A 16,655-nucleotide genomic window follows, 5' to 3' on the forward strand; every position below is an offset into this window, starting at 1 on the left:
CAAACCAAAAAAATGCCATTGTGTTACACCTGCCTCCAGCAGTCAGGAGAGTATCTTGCTGTATAATTTTACAACTTGCTGGGAGTTTTGTAGGAGCGGCATACTATAGTCTAGTGAGTGCTACCGTCTCAGGTTTGTACAATATGCCCTACAAGTTCAAAAGAAACCCCAAACTATAATATGTGTGTGTGTAAATACACATACACATACACATACATATTCCTATACAAGCACATACATATACCTATACGTACATAGAATGTGCATAGGTGTGTACAGGAGAGATAAAGATGACGCGCACTTCAAACTCTCACTATTTGCAGACGATATGATACTATATCTAGAGAAGCCTAAAGCCTCTACTAAGAAACTCTTAGAAACAATAGACTTATACAGTAAAGTTGCAGGCTACAAAATCAATACCCAAAAATCCATGGCCTTCATATATGCAAACAATGAGGCAGAGGAAAAGGACATGAAAAAAGCAATCCCATTCACAATCGTGCCCCAGAAAATCAAGTACCTTGGAATCAGCTTAACCAAGGAAGTAAAAGACCTCTACAAAGAAAACTACAAAACGCTACTCCATGAAATCAAAGAGGACATGAGGAAATGGAAACATATACCCTACTCGTGGATAGGGAGAATCAATGTTGTCAAAATGGCAATACTCCCCAAAGCATTATACAGATTCAACGCGATCCCTATAAGGATACCCATGACATTCTTCAAAGAAATGGATCAAGCAATCCTAAAATTCATATGGAACAACAAACGTCCAAGGATAGCTAAAACAATTCTTGGGAAAAAGACAATGGGAGGCATCACCCTCCCCAACCTCAAACTCTACTACAAAGCAGTAACAATTAAAACAGCATGGTACTGGAACAAAGGCAGAACCGTAGTCCAACGGAACAGGGTGGAATATTCCTACACACAACCCCAAATGTATGATCATCTAATCTTTGATAAGGGAGCAAGAGATGTGAAGTGGAGCAAGGAAAGCCTCTTTAACAAATGGTGCTGGCACAACTGGACAACCACATGCAAAAAAATGGGTTTAGACCTTGACCTGACACCATGCACAAAAGTCAGATCAAATGGATTAAAGACCTCAACATTAGACCACAAACCATAAGGTACATTGAAGACAAGGTCGGCAAAACCCTCCACGATATTGAAGATAAAGGTATCTTCAAACGTGACACAGAACTAAGCAATCTAGTAAAAACAGAGATCAACAAGTGGGACTACATTAAACTAAAAAGCTTCTGCACCGCAAAAGATACAGTGACCAGAATACAAAGACTATCTACAGAATGGGAAAGGATATTTACACAATACCCATCAGATAAGGGGTTGATATCAATGGTATATAAAGCATTGGTTGAACTCTACAAGAAGAAAACATCCAACCCCATCAAAAAATGGGGCGAAGAAATGAACAGAAACTTTACCAAGGAAGAAATACGAATGGCCAAAAGGCACATGAAAAAGTGCTCTACATCACTAATCATCAGAGAGATGCAGATCAAAACAACTACGAGATACCACCTCACACCACAGAGACTAGCACACATCCAAAAGAACAAAAGCAACCGCTGTTGGAGAGGATGTGGGGAGAAAGGGTACCCTTCTACACTGCTGGTGGGAATGCTGACTGGTTCAGCCCTTCAGGAAAACAATATGGACGATTCTCAAAAAATTAGATATTGAGCTCCCATTTGACCCAGCAATACCACTGCTGGGAATATATCCCAGAGAGGCAAAAAAGTATAATCGAAACGACATCTGCACATGTATGTTCATCGCAGCACTGTTTACAATAGCCAGAATCTGGAAAAAACCCGAATGCCCTAGAACGGATGACTGGTTGAGGAAACTTTGGTACATCTATACAATGGAATACTATGCAGCTGTTAGAAAAAAGGAGGTCATGAATTTTGTATTTAAGTGGATCGGCATGAAAAGTTTCATGCTGAGTGAAATGAGTCAGAAAGAGAGAGACAGACATAGAAAGATTGCACTCATCTATGGTATATAGAATAACAGAGTGGGAGACTAACACCCAAGAATTGTAGAAATAAGTACCAGGAGGTTGACTCCATGGCTTGGAGGCTGGCCTCACATTCTGGGGAAAGGGCAACTCAGAGAAGGGATCACCAACTATAATGTAGTCAAAGGCCATGCGGGGGAAGGGAGTTGCGGGCTGAATGAGGGCTAGAGACTGAGCACAGTGGCCACTCAACACCTTTATTGCGGGGGCCGTAGCAGCTAAATAGAGAGAGAGAACAGAAGGGAATGCCCTGCCACAGTGGCAGGGTGGGGTTGGGGGGAGATGGGATTGGGGAGGGTGGGAGGAATGCTGGGTTTACTGGTGGTGGAGAATGGGCACTGGTGAAGGGATGGGTTCCCGAACTTTGTATGAGGGAAGTATAAGCACAAAAGTGTATAAATCTGTAACTGTACCCTCACGGTGATTCACTAATTAAAAATAAATAAATTAAAAAAAAAAAAAGATGACGCGCACAATGATGAAACAGCAGGCAGCCACGCGCAGCCTGGGGCTGGCGAGCAGGGAAGTGTGTGCAGGGCTGGCTCCATCCTGCCTCTCTACTTGGGAGGAATTTGCTGCCCTTTCTAACCCGCTGTGAGGACGCGGGGAAGACCTGTCCCAGAGGGCTGCACTGGGGCTCCCCGGCACTGCCCTCAGGAAATGCTGCTAAGGGAGCCTTCAGTACTAGAACCAGAGTGCAACATTGTTCCGCGTTCCTCTCTCTGTATCCAGGTCTGTAGCCTCAGCAAGAGCCTTTGTGGCGGGCTCAGCCCTCAGAAAGAAAATTGTTAGGGAAACTAAGGAATTTAGCAGCAACAGAGATTATTTTCCCCAAGAACAGCACAAGAACAGGCCAGGGAGGGAGCTGGAGAGGAAGAGCCTGTGCTGCGCAGAGGTGGGGCCCTGGGAGCTCTGGAGCACTGCCCGGCCCAAGGGTCACACCGCTAGGGCCAGCACTGGGCCATCAAGTCCATGCTGCTGGACAGGTATCACTGGAGGGGGCCTCTAGGGCTCCCTGAGAGCCACTAGGGGTGACTTTGAGTCAGTGGCGTGCAAGGGTGGGAACAGGTGAAGTGGTGATTTTAACTGGTCATTTTAAAGCTCTCCAGTCAATAGCAAATGGGTGTCTGGGGGATGGGACAGAGCAGACTAAAGGAAGCCCTGGCCAGGCAGGCTTCTTTTCTTTTCTTTTCTTCTTTTCTTTTCTTTTCTTTTCTTTTCTTTTCTTTTCTTTTCTTTTCTTTTCTTTTCTTTCTTTTCTTTTCTTCTCTTCTCTTTTCTTCTCTTTTCTTTTCTTTCTTTTCTTTCTTTCCTTCTTTCTTTTCTTTCTCTTTCTTTCCTTTTCCTTCCTTCCTTCCTTCCTTCCTTCCTTCCTTCCTTCCTGTCTTTTCTTTCTTTCTTCTTTCTTTCTTTCTTTCTTTCTTTCTTTCTTTCTTTCTTTCTTTCTTTCTTTCTTTCTCTCTCTCTCTTTCTTTCTCTGTTTCTTTTTCTCTCTTTCTTTCTTTCTTTCTTTCTTTCTTTCTTTCTTTCTTTCTTTCTTTCTTTCTTTCTTTCTTTCTTTCTTTCTGTCTCTGTCTCTCTCTCACACACACACTCTCTCTTTCTCCCTCTCTCTCTCTCCCCACTCCCTCCCCCACCCCCTTCTCTCTCTCCTCACTTTTCTAAGTAACTATCTTTGATTGAAACTATTTTACTCCAGTAATAAAATCAATAAAAGCATGTAAGTAGTAAGAAAAAATGGCTAGAAGCTCTCATGCATCATGACTAAAGAGAAAAATATTTGGCCATTCCAGTGAGTGAAAACAGGAAACGACATAGAAAGAAAAATAAACCAACATCAATTTCAGTGCTGGACTCACAATGGCAAGCTCAGGACACTATAACAAACATTCATGGGATGAATGCACGGCAGTGGAGTTAACTGCAGGAGAGGCCTGAGAGCATTAAGGACAGGAAGAACAAATTCGAAAACACTTCCAAAGGATTTGTGTGGGAAACCATACCATGCAGTGTGGGAATGGGGTGAGGGTGCCTATAACCACGGGGTACCATCACTGTATCATTGTCATCCCTTTTTTTTTTTTTAATTTATTTTTTTTTTTTTTGGTTTTTGGGTCACACCTGGCGATGCACAGGGGTTACTCCTGGCTCTACACTCAGGAATTACTCCTGGCGTTGCTCAGGGGACCATATGGGATGCTGGGATTTGAACCCGGGTCGGCCGCGTGCAAGGCAAACGCCCTACCCGCTGTGCTATCGCTCCAGCCCCCATTGTCATCCCTTTGATCATCGATTTGCTCGAGCAGGTGCCAGTAAAATCTCCATTTGTCCTAGCCCTGAGATTTTAGCAGCCTCTCTTTACTCTTCCTTCCCAATGGTGCTGCATTGGAGGCTCTTTCAGGGTCAGGGGAATGAGACCCACCACAGGATACCATATCCGTGGGATTCAATCAGGAGCCCCCACATGCACCTGCAGCCCTTTGAATGCTCTCTAGCCCTGAAAAAAAAAATTTCATTTACAGTAACATTGGAGAAATGGAAAACTGAAAGTTACTTCATAGATGTATGCGAGTTAGGCATATGCATTTATATACATACATATGCCAAACACACTTTTATCCCTATTGAGCTCACTAGTATACACAAATATGGGTCAAGCTTGGATAATACACAAATCTGATTAAAATTCCTTAACCAGAAAGTCCTGAAGAGAGCAAGGGAAGGAGTTAAAAGATAGTTGGCTGCAGAATGAACAAGGAGTTAAAAGATAGTTGGCTGCAGAATGCACAAGGAGTTAAAAGATAGTTGGCTGCAGAATGAACAAGGAGTTAAAAGATAGTTGGCTGCAGAATGAACGAGTGAGGGGCTGATGTGCTTGCTTTGAGCTGTTTTTATTCTATTCTCGACCAGAAATGTCCCCAGCTTTCTCCCACCGTTCCTTCTACTACGTCAAGTTCAAGGGTCAAACATACAGAATGGGAGACGGCAGCAGAGGACAGAGAGCGCGCTCTGCACGCAGGAGGCCCGGCTTCCAGCCCCAGCACCACGTGGACTTTTAACAACTGTATGAGCTTCCAGGTAGCACCGGGTCCTCGGGAGCACCGAGCCGGTGTCGCCCCTAAGCCCCCGCCAGCTATGAGCCTCCCCTACACACCCTCCCTCTGCAAAGAAAATTAAATGAGCAAAAAAATAAAACGAGGTCCCTTTTTGCAGGAGTGGCCAGAAAATGTGGAAAGAAGGGGACACGGTGAGTGGGAGCCGCGGAAGAGGGATACGCTTGACGCACACATAGTCCAGGCCAGAGACAAATACAGATCGGTAAGCTCCCGTCTTGCATCCTGCGACTTGGGGGCTAAAGAAAATCCCAAGGGAATCGGCCCAGAGCATCACCCACCCCCCACCCCCCGAGGACGTCCCCTGGGGGGGAGGGGGGGCAACGCTGGGAAGTGAACAGGACCAAGTGCTCCAAGGCTTCCCCTCCTCCCCCCCACCTTGCACTCCCCTCCCCGGCGCCTCACCATGCGCATCGCCTCCTCCATCCACTTCTCCGTCTGGTCGGCCGACGCGGGGGCCGGGGCCGCCTGCCGCGGGCTCTCCATCCCCGGGCGGCTTGGCGGCGGCGGAACGCGGCGGGCCGGGGCCGGCGTTTCCGGGGGGGAAGCGGAACCGCGCGACACCCGGGCGCCGATTCCGGACGGACCCGGGCGGCCCGGCCCGGCCCAGCGAGCGGCGGCGGCGGCGGCGGCAGCAGCAGGCGCAGGCGGCCCCGCCGCAGTCCACGCCCCCGGCCGGCTCGGGTGACACCGACAGGGGCCGGTTTCGGGACGACGGCGCCGGGATCGCCCGGGCCGGGACACGGAGAAACGGTTTCCGAGTGACCCATCCACCCCCCCAGCCAACCCCAACCCCAACGACCCCCCACCCCACCCCGGCCCGAGCCTCGGCCGCCCCGCGCCGCCGCAGCCCGAAGATGCTGAGATCCATGTGGAATTTTCTGAAACGTCACAAAAAGAAATGCATCTTCCTGGGCACGGTCCTCGGAGGTGGGTGGCGGCGTTCTGGGACGGAGAGAGGTGACAGCCCGGCCCGAGACAGCGAGCGCCACCGGGCCACCCGGTCCCGGGGCTCCGGGGGTGGGCGGGGGCGGGTGGGGAGCCGGGGGGCTTTACACCCGCCGCCGTGTCACTCTTGGGGACCTGGGTCTCTGCTCCCCGGCCCGCGCTCTCCGGGGGACCCACCACCACCTTGGCGACAAGTTGGGCTTGATTTCCAGGCAATCAAATACTGGAAAAAATCAAAATACTGTTTCCTTACAGTATTTTGTGATATTTCTCTCTCTCTCTCTCTCTCTCTCTCTCTATATATATATATATATATATGTATATATATATATTTTCTCTTACAGTATTCTCTCTCTCTCTTGCAATATTTTGTGATATTCTCTCCTCTCCTACAATATTTTCTCTTACAATATTTTGTGATATTTTCTCTCTCTCTTTACAGTATTTTCTCTTACAATATTATGTGATATTCTCTCCTCTCTCTCTTAGAATATTTTCCTTCTCTTACAATATTTTGTGATATTCTCCTCTCTGTCTCTGTCTCTCTGTCTCTCTCTCTCCCTCCCTCCCTCCCTTCCTCCCTTGTTACCCTTCACAAATGTTTCTTAAGACTCTAAGACTCATAGTTGTTGCCATTTGAAGCTGCACTCTGTGATTTGTCTTTAAAGTTCATTTGATTTTTTTTTTTGGAGGGGGGAGGAGTCCTCTGATGTTTGTGCAGGACCGGAAGGTAGAAGACACTGCACGTGGAAGACACAGCCGCTGTTTTAGTTTGGTTTCTGCTCCTTTTGCACCTTCGCCCACGGCTGGGAAGTCAGAAAGTGTGTTAAGGATCTTGAGCAATATTTCCCCGGCATCTTCATCCGGGCTGGGATTACAGCAACGTGAGCCGACCTTGTCCAGCTGCACAGGCTGGAAGAGATTTAGAGCAGATAACAATCTGGAGTGTCTTTGCCACCCCCCACCTCCAGCCTGACAGCCTTGGGTAATAGGCAGGAATTTGGAGGAGAGAATTGAAAATTCTGGGGATTGTAGGAGCAGGAAAAGTAGGAATGGAGAGGGAATTTTTGGAATTTGAGTTTTTGTGGAGCAGGGATGTGGCTCCAGGTAGAGGCCCTGGGTTCAGTCCCTGGCACCGTTTTCTTTAAAGTTACTGAGAATTTCTCTCTCTCTCTCTCTCTCTCTCTCTCTCTCTCTCTCTCTCTCTCTCTCTCTCTCCATTAATAGTTGTATGCTTTGGGTTGCAGAAGTACCGTAAGAGCAATAACAAATAACCCTCAAATTATGATCCCCTGTTACATACTTATTTTATCATCCCCCCATGTGAAATTAATATGAAACAAGTGTCAGTAATTTAAGTTTGTTTATTCTTTTGAGTGGTGGTAATTTGGGAGCCCACACACAGTGGTGCTCAGGACTTAGTCCTGGCTCAGTGCTCAAAGGACTAGATGCGGTTCTGGGGATCCGATTGGGATCAGCTCATGCAAGACAAGTGCACGTAAGCACCTATCTTTCCTGCCCCGCTTAAAAAATATATTTTGAAGGCGCCTCCCCTAGCAGTACTCAGAGGCTGCTGCTGGCTCTCTTTCTCTGCTTGTGGTTACTCATGCTGGGGCTTAGGGGACCTCTCTGTGCCGGTGACCAAACTGAGACCTGCTGCATGCGAGGAAAGTGCCTTACTCCTCTATTCGTCTCTCTCTAGCTCATAGATTTGTTCAATCTTGAATGGTTGAAACAAACTCCTTGTCCATGAGGCAAGTATAATCTTTTTCCATTTCTTTGAGGTCTGTCACACATCATTAATGTACATGACTGTATGTGTGTGTGTGTGTGTGTGTGTGTGTGTGTGTGCACGCGCGTGCAATGCACCCACTGTGCGCCTCCCAGCCACGTACAAACCGGGGTAAAATGTTTTTATTGCATTTTTTTGGAAATCCTTTATAGAGTCAATGTCTTTTTTTTTTTTTTTAATAATTTAACCACTGGTAACTAATTTAAGCTAAGACTTTCAAGTTCATTTTACTTGTGGAAGCTAGAGATGAATATGTGATGGAAGGAATATAAATGAAATATTGTTGCCACCGCGAAAGGAGAGGAAACAATCTCTCTTTATGAGTCTGGGGTAGAATAACATATCCTCTTAGAGTTATATAACAAGCCATGGTAGTCCAGAAAAAATCGTATGGGAAGCAAGAGAGTATCTATACTTACAGGTAGTTACTTACTTTATCTACCTAGAGAATTACAGAGTGTTGTGAAATTCTGGGTAGAATTCTAAGATTCTACCCAGAATTTTACAACAGTGCTTTATAGTTACAGAAGAACAAATGGTCCAGAGGTAAGGGAAAACAAAATAATGCCAGTGTTCCATAACAAAAAGGGAAAAAAGAGTGGATGGTGGTGGTGGTGGGGGGGGGTTATTGGAATCTTTTGAACCTTATATGCTTTTTGCTTGAGAGAAATCCATGTACAACATGTTACATTTGAATTCATCTAATTTTAAAAGTATCAGATATCTGTGGTACTGAAGGTAATGTGCTTGTACGTAGAGATTTGAGAAGATATTTTAGCCTACCTTTCGCAGGATTCTTACTGGGCCATACACTGTGCTAGTGGGAGGATTGCTGGGAAGAAATGGTCAAAAAAAATGTGGGCAATACAAGCCTGAAAAATTGAAGAAGCTTGCCCCGGGTCTCGTAGCAACAAGGGAGCTAGACATTTAACCCAGATGTTTCAGTCCCAGAAATAAATGCTGCTTTCACCCAGTAGCACTGTGGGCTTCCTGGGATGACAGTGATGAAAAAGCTGTAACAACGTGCCAGAAACTTCTTTCTCTCCATGCTGAAAGCTGGAAGTCCCAAGATCTGTGTATGAACGAGGTTCGGTGGCGGGTTGCAGACTCCGTGTTGCGTGCTCTGAGAGCAGTCCCTTTTATAAGAATCCAGATGTGCTTCCAGGGGCTGTACCCACGTGACTGTGGCATCTCCAGGGAGCCCGCCTCCTAATTCCCTCTCATCGGGCTTTAGCATTTCAGCTTGGAATTTGGAGAGCGGGAGGCGAAAGCATTCGTACCATAGAACAAATATACAGATAATTGAAATAGAAACCAGTAGGGGCTGAGAAAGGTGCTCTGTAGGTTAAACCAATAGATGGCACGGGACAGTTAAGAAAGAATTTGGAAGAAGTGAGTGGAAAAAGCAGCATATTTGGCTGGACAGGCTTGAAAGCTACATGCCAGCATGCATGCCCAGAGAAGGTTGGCCATTTGTGGAGGGGGAGAAACCAAGTAAAATCTTTGAGTTACGGGTCTTCTGTTTTGCCACACCTGGCACTACCCAGAAGCTACTCCTGGCTCCTTGCTTGGGGATCACTCCCAGAAGTGCTCAGGGATTTGTGGTTGTCATTGTGTTGCCAGAAATTGCACCCTGTCCTCCAGCGAGCAGAACAGTGCTCCAGCTCACTGCGCTAGTTCTGGTCTAAGTTAAGGGTCTTCTTAAGTGGGGAATTTCTTGCCTTTTAGATGAGTAATTACTTTCGACCAATTTATACAATGTGGCCAGTTTATGAAAAAATAGAGTAATGGTTCCCAATGTTTGTGACTTGAGGTCGCCTTTATGCTTCAAAAATTAAGGACTCTAGGGGCCTCAGGACACAGGGGCTAAAAGACTTGTTTTGCTTGCTGTTGACACTGGTTGAGTCCCTGATGCCACACCTTGAACACCACCTGGAGTGATCCCTGAGCACAGAGCCAGGAGTCAGTCCTGAGCACCACTGTGTGTGCTCCCCACGCCAAAATATTAAGGACTCTAAAGAACTTTCAAACTTTATGTCCATTGTTACCTCAGTCAGAATTAAAGCTCTCGAAATTTTATATTAATTAGAATCACTAAGCCAGTATATTGTTTGTATTACGTTTGGTTGTGGTGCTGTCCGGGGTTTCGTGCTGTCCGGGGTTTCATACTGTTAGTCCTGATGTTCTTCAGGGTTACACTCCTTTAGCTTTCTTGTCTGTTTGAGGGTCACCCTGGGCCATGCTCAGGGCTTACTCCTGGCTCTGTGCCCAGCTACCACTCCTGGTGGGGCTTGGGGGCCCCGTGGGGTGCTGAAGATGGAATCCGGGCCATCTGTGTGCAAGGCAATGGCCCTGCCCGCCGTACCGTCTCCCAGCCCCTGAGACTGCATCCATTCCTCTGCCCGAATTCTGGCGGGCGCTCTCTCTGGGATTCACACTCCTTCCTGCCCTTGCACATCTTTGCCCACTGTGGTGCAGAATATTAATTGTACTCACGCACACCTGGCTGTGGTGCTCCAGGGAAGGGGACACAGACTGGGCAGTGTAAATCACAGAGATTTATTATCTGTTTCAGGATCCAGGTGTTAGCGAGATTTATTCCTTCTGCGCCAATGAAAGAAGACTCTTCCAGGCCTTTCCCCATGTCTATTATCTTCCCTGGCTACCTGTATGTCTGATAAGGGCACCAGTGCTGTATTTACATAACCTCTGTAAACGCTGTAAGACTATATTCTGAGGCGCTCCTTGGACCTCAACATGGAAAATTTGGAGGTACACAATTAAACCTGTAACAACTTGTTTTCTTTTCTCTTTTTTTAAGCTTTAGCTAGAATATACCACACATAGCAAACAAATGTAATTGTTTCTTTCTTTTTTTTAATAATGTAGGAGTACTGCTATTTGTTCAGCCATTGATTAAGTTCATTGAATTGGCATGAACTCCACATTACTTTTTTTTTTTTAATTGTATCACCGTAAGATAGAGTTACTTTCATGGCTGAGATTCAGCCATACAATGATGGAACACCCATCCCTCCACCAGTGCACATTTTCCACCACCCACATCCCAGTCCTCACCCTGCCTCTGTGGCAGGCAATTTCCCCAATACTCTCTCATTTGGGGCATTGTTTTGCTCGAGATTTCCCACCACCATTCAAGCCTACCTGCCAGGGCCAGACGCTAGATAATTTATTTTCTATTGCTCATTTTGAATATCATGAGAGCTCACACAGCCTCGATTGTAAGTATAAATTTCTAGATTGTAAATGGTTGGTTTCCAGAGACATCTCTGTACGGCACTAATCCATTTTGGGATTCAATTGGGAGTCTCTGGGCCAGCGCCCGGAGGCAAATTGTGAGCGTGACAGCCAGTCTGCTGGGCGGGTGGGGACCTGGGGAGGGGTAGCCCAGGTCCTCTGCCGCCACGTGACCTGGAGATTTGGTCTGGAACCCGCGTGGTGGGGGGAGGGGCGGGGGATCTTGCTTATGGAAGCTTTTGGTGACCGGGATTCCATCTGTAGTAGGCAGGGAGACTGCACCTTCTCCAACTGGGGTGCGCCCATGAAATTGGCACCGTATGGGGCCTGGAGAGATCTCTGTCGCAGTAGTGTCTTCCGGGACTCTCTGCTGTGTCTCTGGGCCAGGGCTGTTGGTGCACTAAGATAGTGCTGGAGGCAACCTGTGGGTGTGGCAGCCAGTCTGCTGGGCGGGTGGGGACCTGGGGAGGGGTAGCCCAGGTCCTCTGCCGCCATGCAGCCTGAAGATTTAGTCCTGGAACCAGCACACCTAGACCTTGCTTGTGGAAGCTCTTGGTCCCTGGGATTCCATCTGGAATAGGTGGGGAGACTGCACCTTCTCCATCTGGGGTGCCCTGGTGAAATTGACACGGTATGGGGCCTGGAGAGATCTCCAGCGCTGTGGTGTCTTCAGGACTCCCTGCTGTCTGTGGGTCAGGGTTGTTGGTGTGTTAAGATCTACATTACAAAACTTTCAGCAGATTGTGTATTGGTGAGGTCCGTCCTGATACTAGAGAGTCTGGCCGGGGATATGGCTGCAAGTTTAGATGGTGGAAGCAAGCAGCTGCTGGGGACTCTGATTGGGTGGGCCACCAGGCCAACCCGCCCCCCTCTGATTTATCCCAATCTATTCAGCCATGTGTGGGTTCGAGATTAGTTGTGGCTTTTGATCTCTTTCGAGATTTATCTATGGGTCTCTGAAATAAGGACAGTAAATGAGCTTGTATAGCTGAGCCGGAGGTGGTTTGTGGGTGGGGCTCCGACATACCTAACTTTTGGCCATTTAATTTCTTGGTAAATTTGTTATCAATGTGTTGGGGACTGGCCATAGACACAGTGACAATTTTGGGGGTATCAGGAAGCCTGAAGGCACCATCAGGATGCTGATGCACTCACCCCTCAGGTACAGGTTGACCTGCTGGCAGCATCATACCTCATAGTTGTTTCTTTTGAACAAATTTGAATAGACACTGGCTAATAACAGCAGTGGCACTAGGAAAGCACATTTCCTAATCCAATGAACTTTTATATCAGAAAGTTGTTGCCTCTGCAAAATGTACCATTTCAGTGTTTTGTTTGTAGTGTGATTTGAAAAATAGCCATTTTTACTCATAACTATTAGTAACCAGCTATGCAAACAATGCAAGCAAATCACTGGAGGTAGGGGGAGAGGGTCCATTCCCAGTGGTGCTTGGAGGAATGTGCGTGGAATTGAACCCTGGGCCCTATACACTCAGCCCTGTAAGCCATTTCCCTTCCTTGTTTTTAGAGGTTATTTAGTAAGTTGCCAATGGGTTACTTTGTAAAACTAAGTCAATTTTTTGCTCTTGCTAATGTAGCACTATCTTCAGTTTATTGAAAACAAGTTACATCGAAGGTAGCTGTGAATCCACTTATTAGAACTTTTATTTGTGCTTTTAAATGTGAGCATAGTTTAAATACAATAGCTACAGCATTGTACTGCATTTTGAATTATGACACATGCCCTTTTACTGAATATTAATTTGAGACTAACGTCTTACCAGTTCATGAGCAATACCCATGTTTGTGAAAAACAGCCAGAATGTGGGCTTGTCTTACCCCCTTCCCTACTGTGAGAAACAGACCAAATCCAGTTATTTAGATTAGGCACAATTCTTTGATTCTTTTGTGGTAAATATGGGGAGTCTCGGACACTGGATGGTGGGGATGCCTTACCCTCCCTGCAAGGTTATAGTGAAACTCTGGCCTTCACATAGAAACATTTATTAGCAAGCACAGATGAAACAGAAACATAACCTGTTCTACAAGCTCATGGAAGTCCCAGAGTCCTGTCCCTTTTTGATACTGCATTGCAACGTGCCTTGCTGTAAGATTTTGATGGCCGTTTACTGAGCTCCTCTGAAAATCCTCTTCGCATCCGGCCAAGAAGCCCAGCCAAGCTATTTCTCGGGCTGAGTGACTAGATAGATTCCTATACCCATTTTCATCCGAATATTGCTAAGTTGGCTTAGCTAATCTAATTATCTTAAACACTGCTGACTTAATCTTTGAAAATCTGGATCTGGCATCTATTATGATAGAAAAAGATGAAGTCCTTCAGCCTCGGTGTGTGTGTTTGTGTGTTTTATGTCAAGTGCCAACTGGGGCCTCTGGAGTAGTCCCAGTCCCAGTTCTGGAACCCGCCTGGCCCTGGGCGGCAGCAGCGTGTTCTCAGTCTGTGCTGCTGACGCTCTCAAGCCAGTTCTAGTCAGCTCCAGTCTGTGTGACCCACCTCGTTTCCAGCCTGCTGGAGGGGCTCCTGTACCTTCTCCCTCCCTTGCCCACCGTTGCTGGTTTCCCTTGTGTGCGTCTCTTTGTCCTTCTTGTGGCAGCGTCTCAGGGCGGACAGGGGTGGCAGTGGCACTTGCTGGGAGGTGTCCATATGTTCCTGGGCTCATGATTGCTAGTTGCGTGCCTGCACGCGTGGTCCCAGCAGCAGGGAGGGGAGTGTGCTCAGCGTGTGAACGGAGGACAGGATTATTTTTTTTTTTTTCTTTTGAGTAGTTTACTTTATTTTTTTATTTATTTTTTTTATTTTTAATTAGAGAATCACCGTGAGGATACAGTTACAGATTTATACACTTTTGTGCTTATACTTCCCTCATACAAAGTTTGGAACCCATCCCTTCACCAGTGCCCATTCTCCACCACCCGTAAACCCAGTAGGACAGGATTATTTAATCCGCTGTATGTATCATTGTATCACTGTCATCCCGTTGCTCATCGATTTACTCGAGTGGGAACCAGTAACATCTCTATTGTGAGACTTGTTGTGACTGTTTTTGGCATATTGAGTACGCTACGGGTAGCTTGCCAGGCTCTGCTGTGCGGGCGAGATTCTCTCGGTAGCTTGCCAGGCTCTCCGAGAGGGGTGGAGGAATCGAACCTGGGTCGGCCTCATGTAAAGCAAAGGCCCTACCCACTGTATAATTTATTTAATTTACTGTCTATCTCTGGAGTTTTAAGATATCTCTAGTTGATTTTCAAATGCATTGCCAGGCTTTGTAGACTTAATTTCAGTCTGTTGCTTCACACCTAATCCTGATAGGTCCAGCTCACCCAGTCCCTTTCCCTGCTCTTTAAAACTCAACTGGTTCTTTGTGTTTATTGGGGGCTTTGGGAATGTTGCTATTGTTGTTTGTGTTGGGGTGGAGGTTGTACTCAGCAGTGCTGCAGAGAGGGACTCACTCCCCATGTGCTCTGGGAGCTATACAGCGGTGGGAATCTAGAAAAAGCATCACTCAACCCTGTGAGCCATGTCCCTGCTGAGGGTGTGTGTGTGTGTGTGTGTGTGTGTGTGTGTGTGTGTGTGTATGCATGTGCACTTAATATTATTTAGATTGTGATTATTTTTAAATGTTTCTTTTCTTTCTTTTTTTTTTTTTTTTTTTTTGCTTTTTGGGTCACACCCGGCAATGCACAGGGGTTACTCCTGGCTCTGCACTCAGAAATTACTCCTGGCGGTGCTCAGGGGACCATACGGGATGCTGGGAATTGAACCCAGGTCGGCCGAGTGCAAGGCAAATGCTATTGCTCCAGCCCCTAAAATGTTTTCATTCTTATGAATCAGAGAGATATAGTACAGGGGTTAAGGCATGTGCCTCGCATGGAGCTGACTGGCAATGTCGCTAACACCCACGTGGTCCCTGAGCACTGCCAGGCTGGCTGGGACAGGTGTGCAGTGCCTGAGGGCCCTTGGCCCTTGCTTTGAACCACTGGCCTGGGAGGTGCAGAATTGCCAGGAAGGAGGCCTGGGACCCTCCAGAAATAAAGGCTTTAATTTTTATTTTGTTCATAGTATAACCTTCCTTTTGGAAAAAGAAAGTTAAAAATGTTGCTTGAAATTTCTATTACTCTAACTAGATTAATATACCAAGTTGTTTGTCAAATGTTTTTTAGGAGTATATATTCTGGGAAAATATGGACAGAAGAAAATCAGAGAAATACAAGAGAGGGAAGCTGCAGAGTACATTGCCCAAGCCCGAAGGCAGTATCATTTTGAGAGTAACCAGAGGACTTGCAACATGACAGGTAAGGCAAAGAGACACATTTACACACTTGCATAGTCGCTTGATTTAGGTGAATTTGCCAACTTTCAGGACAGGAGAAAAATAAAAGAGAAAAAATAGATGAAAAGGCTAAGGAAGAGTGAGAAATCTAGCAAATACTTCTGTTACAGATACATCACTGTGGATATTCCGCATCAGTACAAGACAGTATGCACTAGAAATGCTTGTCATTCATTTGACATACTCACCACATACTTGCAGTGCCCCTCAATAGAAAAACAGGAGGAGAATAAGACTATTTAAAATAATCCCAACCTGCAGTTGACTTGAGAGGGAGAGAGAAAGGCGGCAGCTGACATGGGCGGTGATGCCGGCTCTGAGAATAAGGCTGAGAGGGCGGGTGCCCGAAGGTCTCTCCGAAGAGGTGGCCTGTGAGCAGAAACCAAGTGCTCTGTGCAGGCGCTCTGCAGATGGCTGGAGAGGAGACCGAGAATGTCACCAAAACAGTGGAAGGGCCCAGGGTTTAGAGGGCATGATCCCTGGAAGCAGGTCTGAAGTTGGCTCGAGCTCGCTGGGCCTGGGTCGGCCTCCAGAACCGTGAGCGTGTTCCAATTGCAGCAGCCAACCACAGATGTGGGAGTCTAGTCCGGAAGCTCCTACTCAGTGTTCATGCATGGCTCTGATTTCGCCGCCAGAGCTGGGACCCTGCTGGAATGCCATAGCTGCCCGTATTTGAAGAAAATACAGTTTCGGGTTAAAGCTTGCATAAGTCCTTAAGGACTGTGCGTTCCCAAATCCGTGCCAAACCTATTTTCTTTTTTCATTCTTGAAAACCTAAGCTTTGCTCAAACATTTCTTCTGAGCACAATTTTGAATGAATGTATAAAGCTTGGTTTTCTTTCCTTTTGAATGGAGAAAGTTTTTTTCCAAAGCTGGAAATTTCACATTTTAGTTTAATGTCATATTTTTACAGATCAGGAGGCTGAAAGTTAAGCTTAAGAACATGTGGGCCCAGGGTCCAGAGCCACACTACAGTGGGAAGGACATTTGCAATGCTTGTGGCCTACCCAGTACCACATATGGTTCTCTAACCCCACCAGGAGTGATCCCTGAGCACAGAGTCAAATGTAACATCTGAACACGCTGGCTGTGCCTCCACCCCCGCCCTCCCCAAACAAACAAACAAACAAACAGAAATA

General features: G+C 46.6%; 2 protein-coding genes across 3 annotated transcripts in view; one reads left to right on the plus strand and one right to left on the minus strand.

Annotated features, from left to right (window-relative positions):
- The window catches only part of ADAT2 (adenosine deaminase tRNA specific 2), a 32,252-nt gene extending 26,558 nt beyond the window's left edge, over positions 1–5,694 (minus strand). Inside the window, exon 1 of one of the 2 annotated variants that reach the window (XM_055137232.1) lies at positions 5,575–5,694. In XM_055137232.1, the coding sequence (XP_054993207.1) occupies positions 5,575–5,655 (81 nt within the window). In that variant the 5' untranslated portion in view covers positions 5,656–5,694. The remainder of the gene's footprint in view (positions 1–5,574) is intronic. The other variant, XM_055137233.1, reaches the window with a different exon arrangement.
- A 273-nt stretch (positions 5,695–5,967) lies between these two features.
- The window catches only part of PEX3 (peroxisomal biogenesis factor 3), a 42,184-nt gene continuing 31,496 nt past the window's right edge, over positions 5,968–16,655 (plus strand). The window contains exons 1-2 of the mRNA XM_055137231.1: positions 5,968–6,099; positions 15,347–15,478. Coding sequence (XP_054993206.1) covers positions 6,027–6,099; positions 15,347–15,478 — 205 coding nt within the window. The 5' untranslated portion in view covers positions 5,968–6,026. The remainder of the gene's footprint in view (positions 6,100–15,346; positions 15,479–16,655) is intronic.

Source organism: Sorex araneus, chromosome 4, assembly GCF_027595985.1.
Source record: "Sorex araneus isolate mSorAra2 chromosome 4, mSorAra2.pri, whole genome shotgun sequence".
NCBI lineage: Eukaryota > Metazoa > Chordata > Mammalia > Eulipotyphla > Soricidae > Sorex > Sorex araneus.